This window comes from Gasterosteus aculeatus, chromosome 3, assembly GCF_964276395.1.
Source record: "Gasterosteus aculeatus chromosome 3, fGasAcu3.hap1.1, whole genome shotgun sequence".
Classification (NCBI taxonomy): Eukaryota; Metazoa; Chordata; class Actinopteri; order Perciformes; family Gasterosteidae; genus Gasterosteus; species Gasterosteus aculeatus.
In genome coordinates this window covers 6,204,078-6,218,410 of record NC_135690.1, presented here as the reverse complement: position 1 = coordinate 6,218,410, position 14,333 = coordinate 6,204,078, and the positions used below count along the sequence as shown (strand labels likewise).

At 44.5% G+C, this 14,333-nt stretch overlaps 1 protein-coding gene across 1 annotated transcript; it reads left to right on the top strand.

Annotated features, from left to right (window-relative positions):
* The first annotated feature begins 3,128 nt into the window (after positions 1–3,128).
* LOC120816074 (protein Niban 1) lies at positions 3,129–14,315 on the top strand. The gene is given in 15 exon segments (XM_040171386.2): positions 3,129–3,326; positions 4,682–4,812; positions 4,972–5,109; positions 5,182–5,299; positions 7,170–7,331; positions 10,181–10,296; positions 10,392–10,496; positions 10,953–11,115; positions 11,239–11,414; positions 11,496–11,642; positions 11,731–11,841; positions 12,173–12,280; positions 12,376–12,487; positions 12,856–14,067; positions 14,070–14,315. Coding segments are annotated over 15 exon segments (2,910 nt in total). The 5' UTR covers positions 3,129–3,271; the 3' UTR covers positions 14,126–14,315.
* The last annotated feature ends 18 nt before the right edge of the window (positions 14,316–14,333 follow it).

The following is a 14,333-nucleotide window of genomic DNA, read 5'->3' as shown; positions in this document are numbered from 1 at the left end:
GCAGGCCACATATTCCATTAACACACTTGTTCAGTCAGTTGCTGCGGTGCAAATGATGCCTGGATTTCTGTGTTTGACTCTCCTTCAGTACTGTAACGTTTGCTCTTATAAGTAGAAACACTCCATTTTACAACGTCTAACTGCATATCTGTTTACTCAAGTTTACTGACTTAACGACTTGGGAATATATATTGATAGTTTCTATGGCTAAAATCACCATTATACGATAATCAACATTTGAAAATGAATCAAATTCCCATTTACTACCAAATGGTACTTTTGCTTGATATGTCCATCCTTCTTGTGAGTGCATGGAAGTAAGAGGCAGGAGTTGCTCGGTGGGGGTTCAAATTCTATTTTTAGATGCATGACGTGGAAAAGTCCCGACTGGTTGACTCAATGTAAGTATTGGCCTGCAGGTTTAGAGCGAATTCACAGTAGAGGGTGTGTTGAGCCATTTAAAATCCATGGAGAAAGGATTCTTCTAATATTTGAAAAAAAATATTAAGTCTTCTTCCTCCACAATTAGAAGCCATGCTTTTTTTCTTTATTTTCAAAAAGAAGGAACATTTTTTATATGTCAAAATTGCTGCCGAGCGCATCCAAGGACACAACTCTTAGATTGTTTGCCAAGTTTGGTCCAGACCCAAGGTGCTCATCGAGGCCGGTCCACAAAGACGACATTCGCTGGTAAACTCTGTGATCCCTTTTACTTTTTCAATACAGAAATAACTACATGTTCCACTGGGTGTCCTCCAGTTCCTTGTTGTCACTGCACATTATTGTTCCTTTATAGACACCTCGGTGGTCCCCAGTGGTATTCTATGCACAAACCGAGAATGCACTGGAATAAGAGACACTGAATATAAGTACTTTATTTTAAAATCCAACCAAATTAACAAAGTGAGGCTGTACTACACCTTCGGGTCAGTGTAAAGCTCTACATAAAAGCAGGATTGTCCAGATTTCACGAGGGAAATTATAAATGACCACTGCACATAAAACAATATCACATCAATATAACTGGTAGAGAAGAAAACTGAACTGCATCATCCAAAGAAGTTAAGAGCTGAATACAATAAAAGATGGAAGCGAAGACATTTTCTCATCAAAAGTTAAAGCACAAAAATAGTGGTGGTAGTAGCAGTAAGGATGGTACTAGTAGAACTTTTAATGGTAGTAGCAGTAATGTAAGCTGTCTACGAGGCCGGGATAGCGTTAGCTAACGTTAGCCATGGCCGACATTGTTACAGATAATAAAACATGTACAAAACCTATCACGAAATTAATGAAAACATGGTTTACAAGTTTAATCAAAGACACAAAAAACATTCTAAATATTAAAGCTAGCCACGCCTTGAATTACTTTAAAGTAAATTAAATTAATGTTGTCCCTAAACATTCATAAACACAATACAAATCCTTGGATTTCCCATAATCCTTTGCATCCCTCGGTGGCATCATTTTTACATTTAGCGCGATTTGATGCAAACCTTTTCGACTATGTTACAAGTAGTGGTTGTTGTATTAGTTAAAAGAACTGAGGTATTGGTAGAAGTTGTCAGGGTTGGGGGTGGAAGGCAGGACTCAGACGCAGACTTGCGGGAAACAAAAGACTTTAATAGTCAAAAGGGTCAAAAACACAGGAACCGGGAGGAAAACCAGCAGGCAACATGTGAGACGAAAGACAATGACGCGACCAGTGACACAAGAGACACATGGCTTAAATACACAAGGGAGGTGCAGGTGATTGGACACAGGTGGAAACTATTAGACGAACACAGGGGATGACGAGACAAGGCAGGAAGTGAAGTTACCCGGGGACACGAGTGGCAGAAAACTACAAAATAAGACAGGAAGTGAACCACACCGTGACAGAAGTAGTAACAGTGGTAGTCTTAGCAATAGCTACTTTGGTCGTAGTATCAGTTGCAGGCATGTGCACAGACATTTTGGGCGGCAGGTGCTCAAACTAAAACAAAAGGTCAACAAAATGATTCATGAAATTAAAAATAATACTTAAATAAAAAACACAATAGAATATTTTTAACTTACATATTTATTTTTGTCAACAAACAAATCAAACAAACTCAAATTTAATAAATAAATTAATAACAGGCAAAAACAGACAAAACAAGGCCATATTACTTAAGCAATTCGGTGCGAGAGGCTCTACCATAATGTTACAGTTTGAGGGTGTTGTTACTATAAATAGGTTAGTAAGTAGGTAATTTAAAAGCTGCCTTTCAGCAGAAAATAGTTGTAGCCACAATACGTTGTGCATCATATTTATTTCCGTAGTCTAGATAAAATAGAGACGCCCACCTGAATTGTCCTCTTTACCTAAAAGGTATCCAGGTCCCTCCACTGCTTTTGTCTTTTCTTGGCATTATGCTGCAAATTATGTAAATAAGATAAATCAATGTTGTGCATAAAAACAAAAGTGACTTACATAATCTCCAAAAAGCCGACAACACACACACATGTTTTTTTCTACTGGATTCTGACAGAGTTGAAGCATAAGCAGCATTACGCTAATAATATACTACAATACGCCTCACCAGACTGAAATGGGGAGGAGGAGGAGGAGGAGGAAGGGGAGGTGGGAGGGAGAGGAGGAGGAGGAAGGGGGAGGGAGAGGAGGAGGGAGGGGCGCAGCAGGGGCTTGTGAGCGTCGTGGAGCATGCCGGGGCCGAGAACTGAAATAAATGGCGGTCAAATGGCATCACTGAAAGTCTTTTTTTTTTTTTCTTGACTGGGATTCTCCAAAAGAAATCTACAGGTTTTATAGACTAACAAGTCTTGTAGTGGCAATAGATGCAGAAAAGCCACTGTGTCAAAAAAGGAAGTGGTGAGCAAGTCTTACAAGTAAAAACAGCATAAAAAGCTTTTCGTGAAAGTTGAATTACTAACAGCGTGATTAGAGAGTTGCTCACTCTGCAGCTCGGGAGCCCCAAACTGCTGTCGCCTCCTAATGCTCGACTAACACTGGTGTTCCGTTAGGACTTTTTGTGCTAACCAGCAGATGGCCCTGCAAGAGGCTGGTGTGGGTAACGAAGATGCTGCTACATTTTGCATTATACCAGAACAGCAACGCCCAGCTCACCACACACTGACTCACACACACACACAGAGGAAATGAGTGGAGCAAAACCCTCTTGACACATTAGAGCAGCTCATTCAGCTGACAGGTTTCCTGTGTAAACGTGTGAGCACGTTCGGATAGCTGACCTAAGCTCTTGATACCAGCGGGAAGGGAGACACGTACATCATGGGAGCATCTTCTTCTGGTTTGTTGGACGAGGCTAAAACCAGCAGCATCAAAGGTAAAACGGAGCGATGCCTTCGCTTTTCTAAACATTTCTAAAGTTTGTTCTGTAGGACGGACCCTTGTTGTTAGATGTTGGTTAAGAAGTAAGAACGTTACATGCTGCTCACATCAACCACCAGGACAGCTGGAATTTAGACTCAAAATAAAATAAAAAATTTGACTTCAAACTAACCTCTGACTTTGAATTGTAAAAAATGTTGTGCGATGAGATTTCGACTTTGCTTGAGTCATTTCTACGTGCACATTCCTTAACATGCTATCAGTAAAGTCACATCCTGTCACTTATCTCCCACAATGTAATTACTGCCATTTACAACCATTACATCATTATGGCTTGTCTGATCTGTGCGTGTGTGTGTGTGTGTGTGTGTGTGTGTCAGATCAGGCTACAGACGAACCCAAACAACCGGTGATAGTGGCCATACACTGTAAACAAATGATAAACAACTGATGACTGATCCACATTCAAATTACTTGTGATGCAATTTAGAGAGAAGTTGTTCTTTGTTGTGTGTGTGTGTGCGTGCGTGTGAGAGTGTGTGTGTGTGTGTGTGTGTGTGTGTGTGTGTGTGTGTGTGTGTGTGTGTGTGTGTGTGTGTGTGTGTTAGTGAGTAAGAGGTAACTGCTCTCTTTTTCACACCTGCTGTCCTTCCTACTTAAAAGTGTGATGTTGGCCTTTTTTTTCAATAAACCAGAATAAGTTCGTCACTATTTGTTGCAGATAAGCGGTTGAAAATGTCTGACTGACTATTTATTACATTAGTGGATATCCGATTGTCTTTGGTGCCGTTGAAATAAAAAGTCTTCAGTTTTTGTCCTGCACAGCAGAGGCCATGCCTTCATGGGTAATAGATTACCTTCTGTCCTGTGCAACATCCCAACCTGAGCGGATGCACTGTAGATCCCCCATTAGGCTTTAGGCTTTGCCAGTGGTGATTTATACCTTGGTGATATCTGCTAGAGGCTCTGATGACACTTGCTCCAGTAAACGTGACACATCAGCGGGCTGAATGGAGACGCTGCACAAGAAACCACGTCCGTGTGGGAGGAAGTTGTCGCAAGATAAAGTTATGTGGCAATGTTTTCAAAACTCCATATCTAGTCCTGTAACCTATCAAGCCTTGTTATCATCATATGCAGCGGTTATGGCTAAAATGTTTGCAAACAGTTGGTTATTTGCTCCTCCAGCTTACATGGATAAATAGTCATAGTTCATTTGGAGACGTGGTCGTTTCCACCTGATGAATATTCACTCTAATTCTTTGTTTGTTTTCAACATATCTATTACATTATCGATCTATTATAAACATATATGTACTATATATTGAAATGTGTTGTTTGTGCATCCAGGACTTGTCGACAGTTCGTTCCAGAGCTTCAGCGTGTTTTACCGTCAGCAGTATTCAGCAGCCTACGTCAGCCACTTACACCAGGAGGTGGAGTCTAAGAAAGAAGGGAGGGGCTTATTGCTTACACAAAAGGTAGGAGCCACATGTCAATCTGTCCGTCAGAAATTGCTCAACAATAGTCAAGCTGCACTGTTTGACTCACTGTGTGTGTGTGTGTGTGTGTGTGTGTGTGTGTGTGTGTGTGTGTGTGTGTGTGTGTGTGTGTGTGTGTGTGTGTGTGTGTGCGTGTAGCCTCAACCTGACCTGGAGGAAGTGCTGTACCAAGGGAGCGTGAAGTTCTCCTGCTGGGATGAGCAGGGAAAGAAATGCAGAGAGCGATACACCGTCCTGAGGAGAGATTACAGAGTGGAGATTCATGAAAACATGGAGGTGACACTTTTCACATAAAAACTTTAAAGATTCTACTGCTGGACATTGTTGACAGCGTGTTTCCACCAGCAGACTTTCACCGTTGGATGTGCTGCCAAGTTGGTCCTCCAGCCAGCAGGTGGAAGAGTGTTCACCACGGAGCAGGAGTCCAGGGCTCACCTGGAGCACACCTGTGCTGGAATACTCAATGGTATTAACATGCCTTCTTACAACATATTAACGCTAGTTGAACATTTCTTTGTGCTCTGCAGGGTGTATGAAAATATCAAAACACTCCGTGCCAAATATTTTTTTGTAATAATGGATTTTGTCCACAACAATGCATTGATCTTTCATTCATAGTTTACATTCAAAGATGTGTCACATTTCTGATCAACCATGATACATTTTGTATCAAAAGATTCCGTTTACTTTCATCAAGGCAAAATATGAAACAGTTGACACATATTACAGTTTTTTTCGATTGCTAAATGACAGTGGGCACAACTGGAGTCACATGTGCAAAACTGTTATTATTATTATTAAACTCTACACACTTATCCCATGACTTATCCACAACCTGCACAACACTGTGATGATCAATGCTAACACACGGCTGTCAAAACTGTGAACCACACATTCTAAACGGAACGTGCCTTTCAAACACTGCTGATTGCAATTTCAGCTGAAAGGCTGAGCAGGTGTCTTGTTTTAGACTTGTTAGTGAACACGCACACACACATATATACATATGTGTACAAACATACATACACGTATATATAGGTAGAGCTCAGAAAGACTTATTTTGGAAATGGAACAAGGAAGACGGCTTGGTGGAGGGAGACAAAGAAGAATGATGAAATAAGGGCTTCACTTATAGACCATGTGGTGACCCGCGGTCTCTCATTGAGAGAGTTGAGGGTGGAACCCAATCTGCAAACATCCACAGTGGCACCTGTAATGCCAATTTTCCATCATACAAACAGTATAGAGGAGTTTTTCTCTGCCTGGAGGTGGAAAGTGTTTGGTCACCACCCACATGACCAAATGTCTCTTTTGGAAGCCGGATGTGAGGACACGAGTCCAGAGGACTGCCAGGGATGGATGAGGCTTCCAGAAGGTTCTTCCCCAGGTTCATGGCAAGAGAGAACATTAGATGTGATGGTGATGAAAACCTGTGGCCTGATGCTAGAGAGGCAGGATCAGCCCCTCAGTTATTTGTTCCAATTACAGTCTGTACTTTTAGTTTCTACCTTTTTTTCCCTCATTACTGTAATTCCATAAATTACTACAGACTATTGAAGCAAACTGCTAATTTTCATTTACCTTAAAGAATTGTTATGTTCTAAAAAAAATTATAAATCATGTGAAAGAATGTCACTCTTTTCTTTGAAGAAAATCTTACTTTGTATGAAGTCACTGAAATGGTTCAAAGTGTAAAGATGAACAGTCAGTATTTTGTGTATTGGTGTTTGATGCTGGTGTTTTTACTCTCAGTGTGTTCTGAGGGACAGTGTGTGTTCTCTAACTGAGGCTCGTGCACAGTGTTTGCTGCACTGAGCCTGTTTTGAGTCACGTGTTAAGAGTTGTGTTGCTTGGAGTGAGTTTTGCAGGTGATGTGAACTGTTAAGCTCAGGTGACTGTTAGTAGTGCAGACTGTAGTTAGAGTTTTGCACATGTGACTCCAGTTGTGCCCACTGACATTTAGCAATCGGAAAAAACTGTAAAACCCAAAGAGATTAAAACTACGATCTTTGCCCCCAGACCTGCAGATTAGCATTAGCTTGCCCAGCACACTTTCCAACGTTCCTGTTGTGCAACAGGCGGAGAGAAAAGGACGGCCTTCTAAAATCACTGAAACCAAACATACTTTGCTTTACGCAAAAAATGTCAGATTTCAGACCAGAGCTGAACTGTTCCCTAAACAGTCTGTTGTCTCATCTCGACCCGTTGACTGATGATACTAATCTGGTTCAAACGGTTGTTGCTGCTCATTCGTAGCAGAGAAAAGGACGTATCAGTAACAGTGTTGTGTGTGTGTGTGTGTGTGTGTGTGTGTGTGTGTCTTTGTGCGTGTCTAGGAGTGAAGGAGGATTCTTCTTTGGTGGTATCGTCTCCAAATGTGCCTGCTGTGTACCTGCACCTGCCTTATATGGGCTACACCTGCTTCCTGTTCCAACAGGAAGAGGAACGAGATAACTTCCTGTCTGCACTCAAGTCCTGCATTAGACACTGCAACCTGGGTAAAACACGGACACACACTCACGTAGATATTCTTCCTTGGCCACAAAAGGAATGTATTTCATAATGATAAGCTGGTAAGCACAATTATAATCATAATGGCCATAATGCAACATTGTGGGGGTGTATCGCTGCATACGTTTAGCATAATGTAAGATCAGGTAAGATGCAGATGGAAAAGAGGAATTGCTCTCATCTTGAAAAAAACTAAGAACAAAGCATCTCTGCCGCTCTAAAGGAAGAGTTGCAACCAGTTAAAACACGCTCAGAGCAAATGACCCACAGCAAAGCATCCACAGCAGGCCGAGGGGGGGCTGCTGGATGGTTCCACGAAGGTTGAGCCAAAATAAAAGCAAGACGTAAAAGCGATAAGAATTACAAAGAGTCACAACACACTGACGAGATGACTGACATTAGCAGCTGGTCGATTGACTCGTTTATTAGTTACTATGAAGTGAACCGTTGCTTCCTCATTAACGTTGATCACCTTCTTTTTCTAAAGATAAGTGCTTTTGTTGTCTAAACCTAGGATGCAAAGTCGGAATTTATTTTGAAAAGACATTATACATTTAACGAGTGCTCACCCTTCCTAATACAGAGGACTGATGCGAGCGGGTTACCCATTCTACTCTAATGTGTGTGTGATACACTGGGGGAGAATCTGAAGGATCTGTGTTGTATAGTCACTTTGTTTGTCAGTACAGAGCGTAAACAACACCTTCAGGTTCACGGCTTTGCTGCCGTGCTGATACTTTGGTCTGTTTCCCAAACTGATACTAGATTCTAAACCTGCTGCAGCCGGTGCTCAGGCCTGTTCTTATTTTGAATTTGTCACTCGTGTGGTGTTGGTTGCCCTGGTGACGGATACAAATATTAATGGTGTGGACTTCCTGTGTGGTTGACTAGGATACAGAGCAGGAAGATATTCTTAGTAGTAACAGGAAACAATGACTAGTTACTAAGGATGCTTGCAGAAATACAAAAACGTGTTGGTTTAAAGAATACAGTTATTTTTCTCAAAGCACTCACTTATTACTTTCTTAAAACAACAATTATTTGATTTGACAGAAGACTAGAATTCCGAATACCTATAACCAATGGTGACCTTCCTGTCTGTTGTGACCAAATTCATTTAAAAGTACGTGGGGAACTTCCACAAAAAACCTCTTCAATGAAGAACAAAGGCACATGGGCCGTGTCCCTCCTCTGAAGAGCGTCTTTGTTACGCTGCAGGCAAATCGAATTGGTTTCACAAATCAGATCTTAAAGCAAGACATTTTAAGTGTCCAGATGAGATTTGTTTGTCCAGACGCACTGCAAACCATCCCGAATCTGGTTTGAAACCGATTTAGTTCTGAACACATTTTGGATGTGTGCGTGCGTCTGTGCATGCGTGTGTGTGTGCCTGCATGCATGCGTGTGCGTGTATGTGCGTGTGTGTGTGTGTGTGTGTGTGTGTGTGTGTGTGTGTGTGCATGTGTGCACAGCGTTAATTTTCCGGTGTTGAAGTGCAGAGTTGAAATCACACTGCGAAAAGTTGATTCAACTGTTACAGAGTAATTTGTACAAAGAGCTTATCAGTGTCAATGACTCTGGTTTTTAACTCTACATTCAGTGTATTTAACACTGATCAGGTTCATTTGCGACACTTGGTAGAGTTGATTTAACTTTGATAGGTTTGAAATGTAGCTGTACACCAGTGTCACACTGCTTGGTGTTGGGTTCAACTCTACGTACTGTGTATTTAACACTGTACGTAGAGTTACATTTTCATTTGAACAAAGGCAAGAACATTTAGAAATTGGCTTAAAGTCAATTAAAGTGCAGTTTCCTACTTCATATTGTTTGGCGTACACGTTAAGAATGGAGAACTTCACATGTCAATGACATCAGCCGAACAATCATTTCATGTCTTTAGCTGCGCTCGATGATTCATGGTGTTAACGACAAAGGAAGTACACTCAGCATCGTTGGAGCTTTCTGTTCCTCAAATACCCTCCATCGATTTGGTGAAAAACAAATGACCAACAGCCTTATGGGGAATGATGAAATACTGCAAAGAAAAAAAAAAAACCCGACCAGTCACAATCTAACTATAACTATAAAGACTGAAGGCTGATTTACTTCTCATCACATTTACTCTGCACGCTATATGATAGTGATGACAGGAAATGAGGTGTGAGAAGCTGACGGTGACACACAAGGCGAACTAGACCCAATACAGACCAAATACATGCTCCTTTTTAACCCCGAGCCTGGTTAATTCATGTCTACGTACTCCACCAACGGGTGGATGCAGGATTCGGGCGGCAGCGTCACGCCCTTTTTAAAAAGGAGTATATCTTATAACCCAGTAAGGCTGCTCCCTCTCATCTTCCACGGCTCAACCTAGTATATTTGTAGATGTCCCACAAAATGATTTTGCTTTCCACACAATCACAGACGAAGAAGCACAAAGACAACTGAAGGGCTCGGAGGAGAAGTGGGTGGTGTGCTACTAACAGCAGCGGACCACAGCTCGCTGCTGCTGATGCTCTCCTCTGCAGGCTGGAGAATAAAAAAGCTACAAAAGAGGAAGAAGATACCGCTGCAACCGCTTGTGGCCTCCATCCGTAGACCACAAGGACACCCTGATGCAATAATATTTCAGCAATTTCCTAAAACAGCTGGTCACAGTAGTTTTTATCAGAAGTTCGTCAAACAGAAGTAAACAGCGGATTGGTCAGGGACTATTTTTACTGGCGGATTAATCCACATCTGTTCCCACGGGGATTATTTGGGGCAGCAGGACAATGTTGGAATGAAACAATGAGTACATATCAATACACTTATGACATCGTCCTTCCTGCAGACCCTTGGAGTGATCCATCCTACGAAAGCCAGGCATATGTCAGAGCCCTCCGACTCTACGGCCAGGACAAAGGATGCTACCAATCCTGGGAGATGCTGCTGGGCACCGAGGAGCAGGTCAGTAAACGCACACACTCACACATACACTTCAGCTCGCTGTTTGTCCACGGTTGTCCGTACCCTTTCTTATCAAATTGTGTTTTTGTGTGTAGGTACTGGCCTTCCAGGTGGTGGAGGAAGTGTTGTCATGGTTACAGAGTCAGGTTAAATCCCGACTGAAGGGCAAGAGGACCGAAAGGATACAGCAGTGGCTGGCAGTGAGTCAAACAAACGTCTAAAGATTAGTGCACAGAGCGCCGGAGGTCCCATTGCTTCCTCCTGAGTAAATGATTCTGTATCTGGGTCTTTTTGCGCTCCTCCGCATCAATCCACAAGTGCTTCCAGCGTCGGTGCAGCTTCCTTCTCCTTCACACGAACGCAGGACGAAAAACAGCCCGGGTTCAAATCAATAGCAATAAAACTACTATTATTAGTAGTATTATCAAACTCTCCGTGTGTTTTTATTGTTAGCACTAAACAGTTTTATCATGTAGCACTTTGGGATTTTCTTAAATATAAAGTGCATTACAAATTAAAGGTATTATTATTATTATTATTACCTGTATGTGGAGCTGCACGCAAGTAAACATAGACATAGTTCTCATTATAAGCTTACTTACAATTCACTTACTAGTGTTTTATTGTATTTACATATATATTTTTTACATGCATAGACGATGCAGGCCGCCTACATTTTGGTGCTTGAACAGCTCACTGCCAGCCTGGAGGCTCTGAGGGAGGAGTGTCGTCAGACAGCGTCGGCCCATCAGGCACTGATCAGATCCAACCTGGACCAGATAACATCTTCTCACTGCTTCCTGGAGGAAAAAGTCAAAGGTAGCAAAGTTCACCCCCTTAGTTAGAGAACGCAGTGCTTCCTAACCAATAGATGCTATCGCCTAACAACCGTGTGGTGACTGTAAAGAGTCAAAGGTTAAACAGTGACTGTGTGTGTTTCAGTGTGTGTACTTGAAGAAGCAGAGCGGGTGTGCAGTGAGTCTGTGGCACCCTACATGCCCTCCATCCTTGAAGTGCTGACAGAAAACATAAGCGCAGGGATTCAGAGGATGCAGCACACACTGCAAACACAGATGGACTCCATGCACACAAATGGAGGGACAGAGGACACAAACAAGGTGGGTGGGGGGCCTCCGTGGCTGCATGTGTGTGCGCATTGAACTGGGGCTCACGGCTGTGGTTGTTTGCGCGTTGTGCAGGCCTTGTCACCTCTGCACTGCATCAGCCTGGACGCGTGCCACAAGCAGGTGGAGAACCTGACGGAGAGGCTTGTCGACCTGAAGCAGCGGTTTGGATTGAGCAGCACCCAGAGACTGGTGCAATCTGCACACCTGGAGATGGAGAAGGTAGGAGGCGGAGGCGGAGGCGGAGGCGGAGGCGGAGGCCGGGTTTGGCGTGGTGGGACATTCGTGACACTCATCATTGTGTCCCCAGCTGCTGGACAGTGCTGTGTACACATTAGAGCTCTTCCTCCAGTCATCGGCCACAATGCAGCCGTCCCAGATCCCGGTCAAGACCAAGAGAGCCAAAGAACGAGTCCTGAAGGTAAAAAGATGGCGAGGTAGAAAACCAAATGAATCAGGGCCACAACTCCTCCTTGGATGATGTTACTCACCAAGTCACCCCGTAACCAAATACTATTAATGTGTACAGGCCAGCGGTTTGTGTGTATTTCTACATACGAATGTATGGAGTGTGCTCCAATGATCCCTCCAGCGTTACGTTAGCATGCTACTCCTCTTTGATACCCTCTCAAGCTTACTGCTTTGTTCACTACTGATCAAGACCAAAATCGAGGGAGCCAGCGTGGTGCAGGTTCCATCCCTGCTGCACTGAGCAAGTGGAAAGCCTGACGTGTGTGTGTGTGTGTGAGCAGCAGCTGGACTATGACAGCAGAGTTGTCCAGAGGAGGCTCTACCAGGACGCTCTCCTGGAGATCACCCTGCCTGCTCTCAGCAGGAAGATGGACGGCAAGTGGCTGAGTGTAGGTTGAGCACACAGCTGCTGGTACACGTCACAGAATTAGGATCCGCACACACTGCGCTCATCTACCAAGTGGTGCGTGTGCTTTCTGTCCAGGAGCTGCAGCAGTTTGAGCAGTACATCTTCTCAGACTACAGCAGTTTCATTCTGGTTCATAATGTCTATGATGACGTGCTGAGAAAGATCCTCATTAAGGAGATAGAGACAGGTGAGCGCACACACACACACACACACAGTAGGACTCTTTATTGCATTGTATTTTTTGTATTGCCATATTCTTTGTTCCTGCATTTATTCAATTTCACCACAGAGCTTAGTGATTGGCACGTTTTCTGAAGGTGGAGGTCGGCTTAGACTTGGGGGGGAAGTTGAGTCCAACAATGCAAATGACAGGACTGTCATAGAGAAATGTCCCACGTTTAATATTTCAGTCGTCTTGTTGCCTGAAATACATGCATTTCTGAACTGGGACATAGTCTGGCATAACCCCCCCCCCACAAGCGGTTTGTGTGTAATTGTGTCGCCTGCTGAGTGATCGACGTGTGCTGCAACACGCGTGTCTTCCCCTGTCCTCAGTGGTCCAGGACGCAGCCCATAAGAGGAGAAACAGTCTCTCCTTGGACCCTTCGGATCTGAGCTTTAGTCGCTGCAGTCTGCTTGAGGAGGAGCCCCCCCGCTCGGCCCCAGCCAGCGCCGCCGACGCTTCTCAAGACTCTTCCTCCTCCTCCTCCTCCTCCTCAGCACCACCAGGTGGCGGTAAACAGCCTCCTCCCGCGGGGGAGGAGGGAGGTCAGGCGGTCACCGCTGAGGTTTGTCCTCATCTTAACGCTGAAGGCCAAACTGCAAAGCTTCTGTGTCCCGTCATCGTTGTGACACCAGAGGAGGATGAACCTGCTCCCTCCGCTGAGCAACCAGAAGAAGAAGTCCGGCTCGGAACCGAACCTCCGTTGGTGACAAAGTCGACGACGGCTGAGCCTTCCGACCAAGACGCCGCTGACTCTGTTGCGAACCACGTTGGGACACTCGATGCCCCTGCGAACCAGGACCCCACTGATCCAACCCCGGCCTCTGCTGACCTTCCAACGTCCACTCCGTCCTCGCTGCAGGCCACGGACCTCCACGCGGAATCTGCTCAATGTGCCACGGCCGACCTCTCAACCCCAGACGCAGTAACGGAGGACACAACTGTCCCGCACCCCGGCCCCTCGGCGTCACAGCCACCTCTGAAAATGAGCCTGGGGTCGCTGAGCGAGGCCATCGGTTGCACCTGCGCAGCAGCTCCTGTGCAGCAGGCGGGGCCCGAGCCCACAGACAGAGCCGTCTACCTGACGGGAGGAGTCAAGGACAACTGGGAGGTGGAGAGGGTTGAGGCCGGGGACGGGACGCCACTTGAGAGGATTGAAGACGAGGAAGAAGAGACACAGGCAGGAGAAAGGAAACAACAAGGGGACATGGGTGACGGGCAGACGGGAGGTGTAGCTCCATCAGAGGTTTGCCAGAGCACCACCGGCTCAACTACGGAGCTGAGAGAGCTGGAAGTCACGGTAGATGGAGACAAAGATAGTGAGCTGGAGACCAAGACAGGGAAGGAGGACGAGGAGGAAGGAAAGGAGAAAGAACGTCACGCAGAAAAGGAAGGAAAGAGAGAAGAGGAGGAGGAGGAGGCTCTCCAACGCCCTCAGCCAATGGAATCCCAGCCAGAGAGTGTTGCCGAGCAACCATTGGACAGCGTGGCGATCATCAGAGGACTTGTGACTGAGATTACTGAAGTGGAGACAATAGTCTGTCCCTGTCCCAACAGCAGCCATGTGCCTTGACAGACGGGTTACCATGGCGACCACAGTGATTACATCATCAGGGTACCGCATCACATTTATACTGATACTTGAAGACTAAAACGTTGTTTCACATACTCGAGTGAGCAGTTTTATAAAAGGTACAAGTTATTTTCTCTTCTGATGTTTACATGTGCTATTTTTTTAATGCTTGCATTGCAATATATAAAAGCACCCAATAAAATATGTTTTATAATCTTACATTACGATTCCAAAGCT